The sequence below is a fragment of the Schistocerca americana genome, chromosome X (genome assembly GCF_021461395.2).
Source record: "Schistocerca americana isolate TAMUIC-IGC-003095 chromosome X, iqSchAmer2.1, whole genome shotgun sequence".
NCBI classification, from domain to species: domain Eukaryota; kingdom Metazoa; phylum Arthropoda; class Insecta; order Orthoptera; family Acrididae; genus Schistocerca; species Schistocerca americana.
In genome coordinates this window covers 816386605-816399891 of record NC_060130.1, presented here as the reverse complement: position 1 = coordinate 816399891, position 13287 = coordinate 816386605, and the positions used below count along the sequence as shown (strand labels likewise).

At 37.1% G+C, this 13287-nt stretch overlaps 1 protein-coding gene across 2 annotated transcripts in view; it reads left to right on the top strand.

The window, feature by feature from the left end:
• LOC124554734 (OTU domain-containing protein 5) overlaps positions 1–13287 on the top strand; it is a 93696-nt gene that overhangs the window by 48395 nt on the left and 32014 nt on the right. The window contains exons 2-4 of one of the 2 annotated variants that reach the window (XM_047128384.1): positions 1557–1699; positions 4393–4582; positions 9933–10088. In XM_047128384.1, coding sequence (XP_046984340.1) covers positions 1557–1699; positions 4393–4582; positions 9933–10088 — 489 coding nt within the window. Of the gene's footprint in view, positions 1–1556; positions 1700–4389; positions 4583–9932; positions 10089–13287 lie in introns of both variants that reach the window. The other variant, XM_047128383.1, reaches the window with a different exon arrangement.

Below are 13287 nucleotides of genomic sequence, written 5' to 3'. Positions count from 1 at the left end.
AATATGCGAATCAAAGCTAACCAGTTAATTTTATGCTTGAGAACAGTATGCTACAAGATGTGATACATTCATGCAAAGAAAGTGTAGCTTGTTTTGAAATAACCTAAAAGTGAATATTGCCCCCGACTGTGTTTATAATAATCATTGACCATTGAGTGAACAAAGTTGTACTGATTAAATAATGGTGTCTACATCAAAATGTGAGGCATATTACACCAAAGTTGGGAATACACTGTGAATAGTGGAGTCCACAATAAATACAATTTTGCCACTGTGAAACACAGACAAAATGATGAATTCCTCTTGTCCTTCATAAATATCTCCACATTACTTAGATGGATACGTGCCTTAAGATAAGGGTTTTTGTAAGCTGTAAATCAATGGAGTAGTTATTGCTAAGTGCCTATTGTTGCATTCTAAATAATGGCAGATTATTCTATGTTTTTGGCCTGCCACAAAATGATGCACTGTTTTGCAATAATTGTCTGTTGTGATGTTATATGTCTTCGTGCTAACTGAAAGTATTAAGCTTCCAAAGTTATACTGTTGGTTTTTGTATTTTCATCTGTTCTTAAGTGACATTGTCTGTGGAACATTTGGGGATTACACAACTGGCTGATTATAAGTGACAGTTGTTAATTTTGGGAAGTAGTGCAGTTTGTTGCAGTTGACTCCTAAGCTGTGTTAAAAATGGGAGTTACCTAGTTCTCTTATGGCAATGTATGGCATGAACAAAACACTGATCAAATTACAAATGTGATATAACTCACCACTAACAAAAAATCATAAAAATTTAGTCACATTATCACATGCAGAAAAAGTTATAAAAAGTCAGCGTAAATACTAGCAGGTTCTCCTTCAGGCTTGTGCGTCCTTACAAAATCCTAACCCCTCAGTGAATTTCACCTGTAGTCAGTCTTAGTCATAGCCATCACCAGAGTCATGTTTGACCTTTCAAATTGTTTTTCATACCAAATGTGAATCACTAAATTAGTGTGGATTGTTAAAAATGATCTTCAGTAACGCCTCCTCAAATTGAAAACAAACTAAATTATTTACGTACATTGTCGTGCATGGCATATCATGGCATGACATGAATTCATTGTTTGTTTTGATGTCATTATGAGACCAATGATTTGACAATAAGTCTCAGAATTTGCTTTTAAACCTTGGTCTGTCAGAAGTTGAGAAGTTGAATAAACTGTTCAGAAGAATTGGACAGGAGGACAAGTGAAGTGGTTTCTGCCACCATTAACAATGCAAGATTAGTGCTCTTGTTTTAATACCCTTGAGCTCTAGGACATTATAGGAATCATTCATATCAAGAATTATAAATAGAATTACATCACAGTACATTCTGATTGTTGGTAAGGACTTGTATCTCTCCTTTGTGCAAATTGTATTTGTAGTTTTCATGATTCATTTGATGAGACTCTCAACTGATAGACTACCACTTTCTCTTAAGCTGTTCTGAAACTTGATTACAATGCTTCAGCACCATATTTATGTCATCTTATGGATCAATTTTTTTAACAACTCAAAATTTATTCCTGTAGGCCAGTGAGAGTCATGAAAGACTAAATTCACCATCGTGCTGGTCAAGGGAAGAGAAACGAAGTCCACATTATGATGACTATGAACATGATAGTGGCCCAAGCCATGGAGCAACAAAACGTCGACACCGTTCCAGTCCTCACAGGTACTGATATCAGAACCACAACTATATATACTAGCTTAGCATCTGCTGCTTCGCTCGCATAGACTGTGTGGCCTCCATAGATTTTTTTTAAATCAAATTTTGTATGTTACACCCATTGCTCATCTGTTAATCTACACACAGTGCAAATAGTATATCTAGTCTATGCAACCTAAGCTTCAAATAGGCTATTAAAATTTAATAAAGGAATTCTTCCTACAAGATTTGGAATTATTATAAAAATTTTAATTTAAATACACATTGTACGTGTACAAATCAACAATCTAGAAACAGTGCACCTAGTCATCTCAAATGGATATTCCTGTATATGGAATTACATTCGAACATGGTATCTATTTTGTCATCAGTACTGATTAGTTTGTGGAGTAATTACAACAAAGATAATTTTATGACTATATATTAGGTTTATTGAAAATTTAATGTATTAATGAGCCATTTCTTTTTGTATGTGATTCTGACGGAACCAATTTGTCATGGTGACTGTTAAATAGCTTTCTTTGATTTAGTTCGCAAATTGCAACACCTTCTAAACTTTTCACACTAAGGCCATTTCAGCAATGGTCTTTTGCAAATGTGTGTGTGACCAAAAAGTGATGCTGGTGTTTGTTAATCTTGCCTTTTGATTTCTTGTGGTGACATTTTGATAGAAACTTTCATCCCCTGACACATATGTCTGTATTTTTAACTTTGAAGTCAAATACAAATTTTCATTGATTTAGCTTTAAAAATGCTTTCATAGTGAAATATTTCCTTAAAATATCTTCCACTCCATTAGGTTGTCTGGTACAGCAACAATATGTAGGATATTTGAAGTAAAAATGGTCTTGGTTGAAATTTATTATTTGATTGACAACACATTTTGGCTTCATAGGGCATCTTCAGATTATCTTAAAATTTTCCATTTACAACATTGTAAAAACCATAAAATGGCCCAATGCTAGATTGAAAAATGCATCAAATCACATGATTGTATTCAAACCTTATTCCACTGCTTCCATTAAACACATACAAACTTGAACCCGTTTATAATGTTTATTTACTAGCAAGTAGAATGGCTTTGTTAGATGAGGTTAGTGTCAGCATTCAGTAATAATCTTGAAACTCGTCAGATGTTTCAACAGCAAAGTGAACTTTGCATATCTTTAATGTTTCACTATAGACTTTAACATGAATATTAGTATTCAATTCTGATTAAAGTTCAGTTTCCCTTAATTCAAAAAGTTTGTGGTTATATAGTATTTTGGGACTGTAAGTCAATTCTGAAGCACTTAAGTTTAAATTTATAGAATAATCCAAGTATTGTTTTGTATAGCCATCCAAATAAAATTACACTCAAGTTCAATGATTAATCTTCATTTGTAATAAAGCAAGTATTTTTAAGAAACTTTCTCATGCTTAGCATCACTTCTTCAGTCTTCAGTAGTAGCAACAAGAAGAAAATGTGTGTTCCTTTAAGACACTTACGAATAGTATACCAATGAAGAAATATATTGTCACGTAGAAGAAGGTGGAATTAGATGATTGACAAACACTAACTTCACTTAACGAAGGTTTATTCAGCACGTGCACATAAAAGAGTAAGGAGCAAACTGCCTCTGGCCAGTACACATACAGTATATATACAGCTACAGAGCATTCCAGTACAATGATTCTTGGCACTTGTGGATACTTTGAGAATGTACTCGAACCAAATATAGAAATTAAAATTGTACAGTCTAGGTGAGTTTTGAACTCACAACCCTCCATGCGACAGTTTAGTATCATAACCACTACACCACAGTGCTACTCAGCTTCTTCTTTGCCAATATTAATATTTTGGGTTTTGAAATTTTTTATGTATAAGCTAGATAATTATGTGAAGAACACAACTAATTCCTTGTGATTTTGATGTCATTTAGTATCTTATAACAGAATGTGTGTGAAGTTATAATTAAGAACAAATAAAATGTGTTCTTTGGCAGTTGTATTGCATACATCCATCTAGTTGTGTGTAGTGCATGAGATACTGAATATGTTGCATCCCTATCCCTGACTGCTCAACTACTTCCCACAATTTGCTGACCTGCACTCAAGGCACATAATCTCCCTATATTGCATCTAAAATATGCGCAGTAGTATGGGGGGGGGGGGGGGGGCAGCTGTATATCAGCACACTCATGTCTACAGTTTGTAAGCAGCAAGATGGTGCATTTTCTTGCTAAAGCAACAGATCATCTGCAGGTAGTTGTAAGTGAACACATAATGTTCATACAAAACATGACTGCGAATATTCTATTATAGGAATGATGAATCACCAACAAGTACAAAGACAGTAAATTCAACAATTTAACAAAATCTGTTCAGAATTTCAGGCGTTTTAGAATTTTCGGCTGGGGTCAGTGTTTTGCATAGTCAAGTGTAAACTTAATTGACAATAAGTAATGTTCAGCACAGCACCGTGCATTTTGTGTATGCATTTTCTGTGTTAATAGTGTTAGCACATCTTACAGTAAATCATAGACTGGTACTTGCTGAGAGTGACATCTACACTGCAATATTAGTTTTTGCTTTGAGGTACCTGGGTACATAACATTATCAAAATTTTTCATTTTCCATAGTGGAAATTTTCCTGTTCAGCAAACAAGTTTTGCTAAGTTTGGAAATATGAGATGTACTTGGTTTGATATTTTCAGAAGCAGTCGAAGTAAGCTACGCGAAAGAAATGCAGCCTCCCCACCAAGTTTTGCTGGTTGTAGTGGAGTTGTTGTCACTTCACCAAAAGCAGGTCCATCTCAGTCTGCTGATGACCATGCTAATGGTTACAACAGCGGTGATGAGTATGGACCGTGTGATGACCAAGCCCTGAGTGAGACTGACTGGTTGGAGGTAAGACCTTGGGCATATACTGAGCTATAATATTCACTATCGTGTATAAAGTTTTGTATGGCCTAATCTTGGGGTTGCCAGTGAAATTTCTATTATGAAGACCCTAAGAATAACTCTCAGTAACTAGAAATAGCCACGCTGATAAAGATTGTAAAAGTTATGTGGTTTTGATATCTCCAGAATTCCGTAGTGGATCTAGTCAGAAGTATGTGGGCTCAGCCATTAGTATTATAAACACACTTTAGAATGTTAGCTATTTAAATTAATATCAGGCTAATTCCTTAACTCACTTGCTTCAGCTCCAGGGTTACATTTCTCTCTGAATTATCAAAGCTTATCATGAGTGTAACTAAATTTGTCAAGAGTTAAAATTGTGTTGGAGGCAGGACTTCAGACTTGGCTGCCTTTCTTCCACAGACAGTGAACTATCATTTGCAGTTTCTGAATGCATCATATGGTTTGTGAACTAATATAATTTGCCCCGAGCATACATTTAGTGATAGGAATTATGTTTATCTCGAAACATGCCAATGAAACCTTATTTCTGTCATTAAATCAGTGTGCTTGAGTCAAACTATCTTATTGTATGTATTGTCACAACCATAGCCTTACTTCCATTTGAAATGGGTAAGTGTAAATAAGCCTTGTAGACACCCTCACTACTTGCCACTGTTTCCTCTCTATGATATCAAAGTTGAAACTTTTGAGTCATTACTCAGATAGCATAATTGGTAATATTCTGTTTGTGAAAGTACAGGGTCCAAGCTTCTCGTGATCCAACACACAGCTTTAATCAATTCTCTTTCTTCTTTTTACACAGAAATAGGGATTTCACTTTTACCAATTGCATGTACATTACCCGTCTTCAGGAACTAAAACAAAACTGACACTATAATCATCAAATATAAAAAATTTATAGTGTCTATGATGTAAACACCTCAAAATTTGAGTGTAGGTTCAGCAGTTGTTGGCAATATATACCAATTAACTTGATATTTCCTTCTTTCTTATTATTGTATACAAAGCCCTTGCACTGTTTTAAGTATATTTTTATTACTTTTATGGTACACACACTATCTGAATATGGAATAGATAACAAGTTGTTAGCACTTATTAATTGCTGTGAGGAATATTATAAGTTATTTGATGATTTAAAAAAAAACAAAAGGTTGTGTATAAATGAAAGAACAGTAGAATAGAAAATGAAGAAAGTTTGAAACACTATTTGATGCTGTTATCCTGAAGATTTGCTAGGTTCTACAGCGATGTAATGAACTATACCATTTTTTAATTTTGCTTTACAAAACTTTGGAGTAGAACTGGCAGGAGTTTAAAGATTTTAATGTATAAAATCATCTTCTGTAATTTTCAGAAAGAAATAAAAATAATTGTACAAGGCATGTCGGTTACTTATATACATAGAAGGAATGTAGCTTTTTTCCAATCACAATTTTAACCTGGCACAAATGATCATTTGCACATTGCCATTCTGGTTGCTCTGGGTTTATTTATCAATTGCCATTTTTTATTTGTAGTTCACTACCACAATTTGAGGGTACATATTGTCATTTTGTCATGTGGGGATCGTGAGAGGAGCTGTGGACACTAGAAAATTCCGTGCTAAGTGGAGAAAGCGGGACATTTATGACGTATTCTTCTGTTTGAATTCCATTGAGGGGTGATAGCAGTGCAGGCAGCCAGAAACATTTCCACCGTGTGTACAGATAATGCCATTGGATGGAGCATGGCAAGAAAAATGGTTTTCTCCTTTTGAGAAGATTCTTTTTGGCATAGTGACTCTTGTGTTCAGGAAGTCCTTCAGGGTTCAAAGAAGATTTTTTAAATGCATTAATCCACAATGATCTCCATCAGTGTACTGGAGAACTGGCAAATGTGATGAACTGTGATCATTCCACTATTATACGATGTTTGCTTGCAATGGGGAAGATTCAAAGATTGGGGTGTATGGGTACCACGGCCTCTAAGCCAAAATCACAGAAATCAGTGGGCGGCCATATGCGCATCTCTGCTTTCTCGTCATCAGTTGGCTCATGAACAACACTGACCATTCCTATCCTGTATCATATCTTTATGGTAACATAAGTAAAATGAAAGTATGGTTGAGCCCAAACAAAGGAGCAACTCCCTGTACAGGGACTTCACACATCCGCAAAAGATAATGTTACACATCTGGTGGAACAGCGACAGGGTGGTGTACTACAAATTGCTTCCCTGAAGTGTAATCATCACTGCTGACATTCATTGTCAACAATTGAAACATCTTTCAGATACAATTCAAGAACAGTGAACAAGAATACTGCATGAAATGATGCTGTTCCACAATAAGGCCTGCCCGCATTCTGCTAGACCGACTAAAAATGCTATACAGGAGTTGGGTTGGGAAGTCACTCCGTAACCACCTTATTCAACTGAACTTGTGCCCTCAGAGTTTCACCTTTTCCACGCTATTGAACAACCATCAAAGAAACTTCCTGGGAGATTAAAAGTGTGTGCTGGACTGAGACTCGAACTCAAGATCTTTGCCTTTCGTTGGCAGGTGCTTTACAGATAGAGGTACTGGTGGAAGTAAACCTGTGAAGACGGGTCACAAGCCCTGCTTCAGATGCTCAGTCGGTAGACCACTTGCCCGCGATAGGCAAAGTCCCGAGTCTGAGTCTCCATCTGGCACGCAGTTTTAATCTGCCAGGAAGTTTCATATCAGTGTACACTCCACTACAGAGAAAAAATTTCATTCTGGAACCTTCAAGGAACTCGCATTCCAGATGAAAATGGGTTTTGAATATGGCTCAAAGAGTTCACTACCTCAAAACCATGCAGTTTCTACAGTCGTAGTATCGAAAAGTTACACCAGCATTGGGAGACTGTTGTAAATAGTGAAAGAGAGTATGTTATTGATGACTGAAGTGTGTGTTACTTGTATCTGTGGTATTTATTAAACTAATGGAAAAACACTGTGAACTTACGGGTCTACCAAATATATAATATCTGTAATACACAGGATGTTCCATACCTCAAGGGTCAAAATTAAACCTGTATCAGAAGTGTGTTCAGATCATGAGCATGTGGACGGAAGTGAATATTTACATTTTTTTACGTAAGCAACTTACACCTCGTATAACTTAAGCTCATAAAGAGTGGTTACCATCAGTCTTAATGCATATATTATAACGCATGCATTGACAGAACTAAGCTCTTCTGACTCCCAATGCTTGCACACATTGTTAGTGCTGAGTTTGTAATTACTGCTCCACACTATATTTTTTAATGTGGGTGTTTCAAGGGCAAGTTGACATGTACTTATTGCTCAGATTTCTCCCATGTGATCTCAAATTCTCCTGTTTGAAAAAACCTTAGCCAGATCTCTTTGGCTATAACATCCTAATTTTTTGCCTATTTCTAATCATGGTGATGAATTTCTTTCACTTTGTATCACGTCCATCACAAAACTTAAATCTGTACATTTGTTTGGCATTCTGGGTGCTACCACCTGCTGTACCATCTGTTAACCACATAGGCGAAGTTCCCCCTAATGAGCAGTGCTCCTCTATGGACATACACTGATGGGGGAAAAAATTGCAACACCAAGGAGGAGTTGCGTGACAAACAAATGTTGTTACGCATGTTTCTACATGATGTCTATTTAAATTTCACACCAGTCGCATAAGAGTAGCCTTAGTACTGTCACTGTAAGGATGCAACTCAGATTTGCTTTAAATATACACTGTAATAGTTGTGAGCATCAGTTACCTTTGAAATCAGATGTGGTGAGCTGATGTTAGTCAAGAATATCTTTAACGGGCAAAGACGTCATTATCACCTCGCCGAGTTTGAACAAGGTCAAGTAATAGGGCTACAAGAAGCTGGATGTTCCTTCTGTGATATTGCAGAATAATTTGGCAGGATTGTAGCCACTGTACACAATTGCTGGCAGCAGTGGGTATGAGACCATACAGTCGTAGAAAGAGCAGACTTCAAATGGCCACATGGGACTACCAAGAGGGAACACCATCGTGTTCAGAGTATGGCTCTGGTGCATCCTGTTGCATCTGCAAAAGCAATTTCAGCAGCAGTTGGCACCACAGTGATACAACAAACTGTTAAAAATCAGTTACTTCAAGGACAGCTCCCAGCCAGATGCCTTGCAGCATGCATTCCACTGACCCCAAACCACAGCCATTTGTGACTTCAGTGGTGTCAAGCGAGAGTTCATTGGAGGGCAGAATGAAAGTGTTTTGCATTTTATGATGAAAGGTGATTCTGCTCTGTGCCAGTAATGGCCTTGCGTTGGTTAGGAGGAGGCCAGTTGAGGGTGTGAAAACAACCTGTCTGCTTGCTAGACACACTTTACCTACACCTGCACCTGCAGCTTTGATTTGGAGTGTGATCTTCTATGACAGCAGGAGCACTCCTGTAGTTATCCCATGCACTTTGACTGCAAGTGTGTGCATCAGTCTGGTGATTTGACCTCTTGTCATCATTCATCAACGGAATTCGAAAGGTTGTTTTCCAACAGGATAATGGTCACCCACATACCACTGATGTAACCCAACATGCTCTACAGTGTGTTGACATGTTCCCTTGGTCTACTTGATCACAAGATCTGTCTCCAATGTAGCACATGTGGGACACATTGGACAACAACTCCAGCATCACCCACAACCAGCAATAACGGTGCATGTATTGACTGACCAAGTGCAGTAGACGTGGAATTCAATCCCACAGACTGACATCTGACTCCTGTACAACACAATGCATGCATGTTTGTATGCTGGCATTCAACATTTTAGCAGCTGTGCTGGTTATTGGTGTACCAGCATTTCACATTGTAATGGCTTATCTTGCACATAGATTAACGTGTGATCTTGCAGTGTTAAGCACTTAAATATGTCACCTAGACAAATATATTCCTGAAATTTCATTACTGTGCATTAATTATTTTTTTGTTACAATTTTTTTCAGTCATTTCATTACAGAAAACTGTGTGTTGCTTTTCAAGGTTGTGCCACCAACGTCAATGCATAAACCTAAGCTCTATACAAACGTGTAACCCCACATGCATAGCTCATTCAAGACATCACGTCATCTGAAATACTCATTTCCGACTATTGGTTCCTCGTATCTCAATCAGTTTATGATGCTTTACTGTCTGTATGATTTTTGACTCCAATGGCATGACACACCCTATATTTTCATACGAAAATACAATTGAAGTTCCTCTTGTCATTTCTACGCACCTAAACAGTTAACTTGTTCACATATTTGTTATCTGTTTAAACTGCTCTGAGATAAATTAATAAATCATTTACTCAATGGTATAACATAATTACAGCGTGACCGTTGGTTTGAAAAAATTATCAAGAGGAAAGGCTTCATCATCAAGAAAATGGAAGAAGATGGGGCATGTTTGTTTCGTGCAGTAGCTGACCAAGTTTATGGTGACCAAGACATGCATGCAGTCGTGAGAAATCACTGTATGGATTACATTGTGAGTTGCTGATTCTTTGTTTTGTATCATACATCACTATGTTTTAGTTTTTGAGAATATCGTAAAGTCCATTTGTCGCATGTGTAAGCCAGACCTTCACATCTGTTGGCAACAGTTTTATGTCATCTTGCTGGGCTGCGAATGACTTTCAGCCTTCTATATCCATGTATGTGACTGCTGTAAATTTTCACTATTTCAGTCTAAACAGAGTACACAACTGTGCAGAACACACACACAATTCAAATTTTGGAATGTGAGTGTAACTGTTAAGTTTCCATGTGGTGACTACAGTTGTCGACAAAGGACCGTGATGGTGACAGTGCTATAATTGTCAGAACAGGACTGTGACAGCAGCAGAGTTATAAAGGCATATGAAGCTGGCTTCAGAGACAGCTTTGAGGAGTACAAGCAACTGAAAGACTTGTACGACAAGGATAAGGATATGACATAAAAATAACCAATACATGTTTACTGTTGTACCTGACGAAAATGCAGTCGTCATTACAACAGTAGGTTTGTTACTTGTTCCTAGAGGAGGAGTGGAAAGAAGAACATGTAAAATATTAGTTCACGTTATTCTAATGTAGGTATTAAGATGTACTCGTGTTCATATAATCCATTTTCACTGGAATGTTCTGAGTATTTACAAAAAGTATTGTTTGATACACACACTTACAAGGCTCTTCATTTGGAGTACATAGACATAATGCTCACAATTAAAGTTTAAAATGAGACATAATATTCACTAGTGCCCTACATGATGATGCCATCATCTTAATTGTTGATCATGAACTGGGGGTATGTGTTGATCTGCTCAGCCATATTTCAGTGTCTCTGTGCGGTGGCTCTGCGAAGTTGAGATAGGGTGTGGCTTTGTCGATTTAGTTACAGCACTGTGTTCTTTGAACAATGCCACATTTATGGTGATGTGTCGACAGAAGTGCCGACACAGTGTGATTTGAGGGGACCGCAATGCACGCTATAAACACACGAAGGATGGCGTGAGGTCTGAAACAGGATACGTAATGAATGCTATAAAGAAAAGTACGCAGCTGCTGGAATACTTAACTTTAATCCATCCTTGTTGTACATCGCTATTGACGATACAAGTGAGACTCTGTAGATTCAGGCAATAAACTACTAATGGCGCCTTGCTAGGTCGTAGCCATTGACTTAGCTGAAGGCTATTCTAACTATCTGCTCAGCAAATGAGCGAGGCTTCGTCAGTGTGCATCGCTAGCTACGTCGTCCGTACAACTGGGGCGAGTGCTAGTCCGTATCTCGAGACCTGCCGTGTGGTGGCGCTCGGTCTGCGATCACTGACAGTGGCGACACGCGGGTCCGACATGTACTAATGGACCGCGGCCGATTTAAAGCTACCACCTAGCAAGTGTGGTGTCTGGCGGTGACACCACATATGGGTTTTTATTTTTTTATTAATAAAGTAAGTGAATGATTGATGTGTAGCGTTATTAAAGGAGGGAACAGATCCAATGTGATTTGTAATAGAATAGGGGTCATGTGATGTTGAATGGCCTCCTTGTCAGACTGCAGTTATTTTCTAAAACCACATGTGCAGGCAGTGGCGAACATCCTTATGGTGACCGGGTAACCACCAGGGTGGCATCATTTGGTTGCTAACCTGATGATAAGCAGGTTGAAACCACAGAACAGAGTTTTGAAACACAATTTTTTTTTTAAACAGTGATCAGGAAGGATGGAAGCATTGTAATCTAGAATTTATTTAGAGTTTGTTAACACCACAAATTACATCCTGTAAGTAATATTGTAACTATTCAACTGACCAAAGAAAAGTTGCAACATTGAAAATATATTAGCGTGTGGAAGGTACCAAGTCAATTACAGATTGATTATAGCTGAGCATCAACAAGAATGAAATTAAATTGATACATCAAACAAAAGTTTAAATTGACAACTACAAAACATGAAGCTTCTCACTGCATTGAATCATTTACAACAGACACCTGAAGGGTGAATGCTTTGACCAAAATTTACGTGATTGCACAAGCGAGTTAATTAAGTTCAGTTAATGGAATAGAAAGATTGTAAAAACAACCCATGATAACAAAATGATACCAAATGACCAAATAGACACAATAATAAAATAGTTTTGTTTTGTAAGTCACAAAAGTAAACAATTCATAAGACAATTACAAAGTAATTCTTTTAATTAAAATAAAACAATCCCAAGTGAGATTAAAAAATTACAGTTCATCACAGTAGAAATATAAGTTGTCATTAATTTATGCACTGGAACATGGACAGGGCACATAGCTGGGGTGGCTGTATGTCTTCTACTATATAAATTGCGTGTGAAACATCAGTATATAGTCACGCTCAGTATTGGAATAGCAAGCAGGGTGGGAGTCACTGCAGGAACAGTTATATTAAGGAGAATATGGTAGAATGCTGTAATATGGTGTCGGCTCAATACCATGAGTTAATATGGGTAGAGGTCATTGTCGACAACCAGAATACAATAATAATTGAATCCTTTTATCGACCTACCAACTCAGGTGATAAAATTGCTGAAAGATTCAAAGAAAACTTGAGTCTAATTTCAAACACATATCTGACTTTAATTTTATAAGTTGTTGGCAGCTTTAATTTTCCCACGATATGTTGGAGAAAATACATGTTAAAATCCGAAGGTATGCATAAAAAATCATCTGAAATTATGCCAAACGCTTTCTCTGAACACTATTTTGAGCAATTATTTCATGAGTCCACTCGAATAGTAAACAGTTGTGAAATCACACTTTCCTGAGCTAATAATGCACATCAAACTGGATACAGTGATTAATGAATACAGGGTTGTTATAGTGAGACTCAATACCACAACTCCCAAATCCACCAAAAATGAATGAAAAAGATATCTATTCAAAACAGTGGATAAAAATTCGGTTGATGCCTTACTGATAGACAGTCTTGACTCCTTCCAAATTAACAATGTAAGTGTAGGCCAGATGTGACTTGAATTCAAAGAAATAGTATCAGCAACAATTGAGAGATTTATAACAAATAAATTAACAAAGGACACAGAGATGATTTCCCATGACATACAACACAGGTCAGAACACTGGTGCAGAAACAACGGAAAAAAGCATGCCAAATTTAAATGAATGCAAAAACCTCAAGATTGGCGATCTTTTACAGAAGCTTGAAATTTAGCATAGAC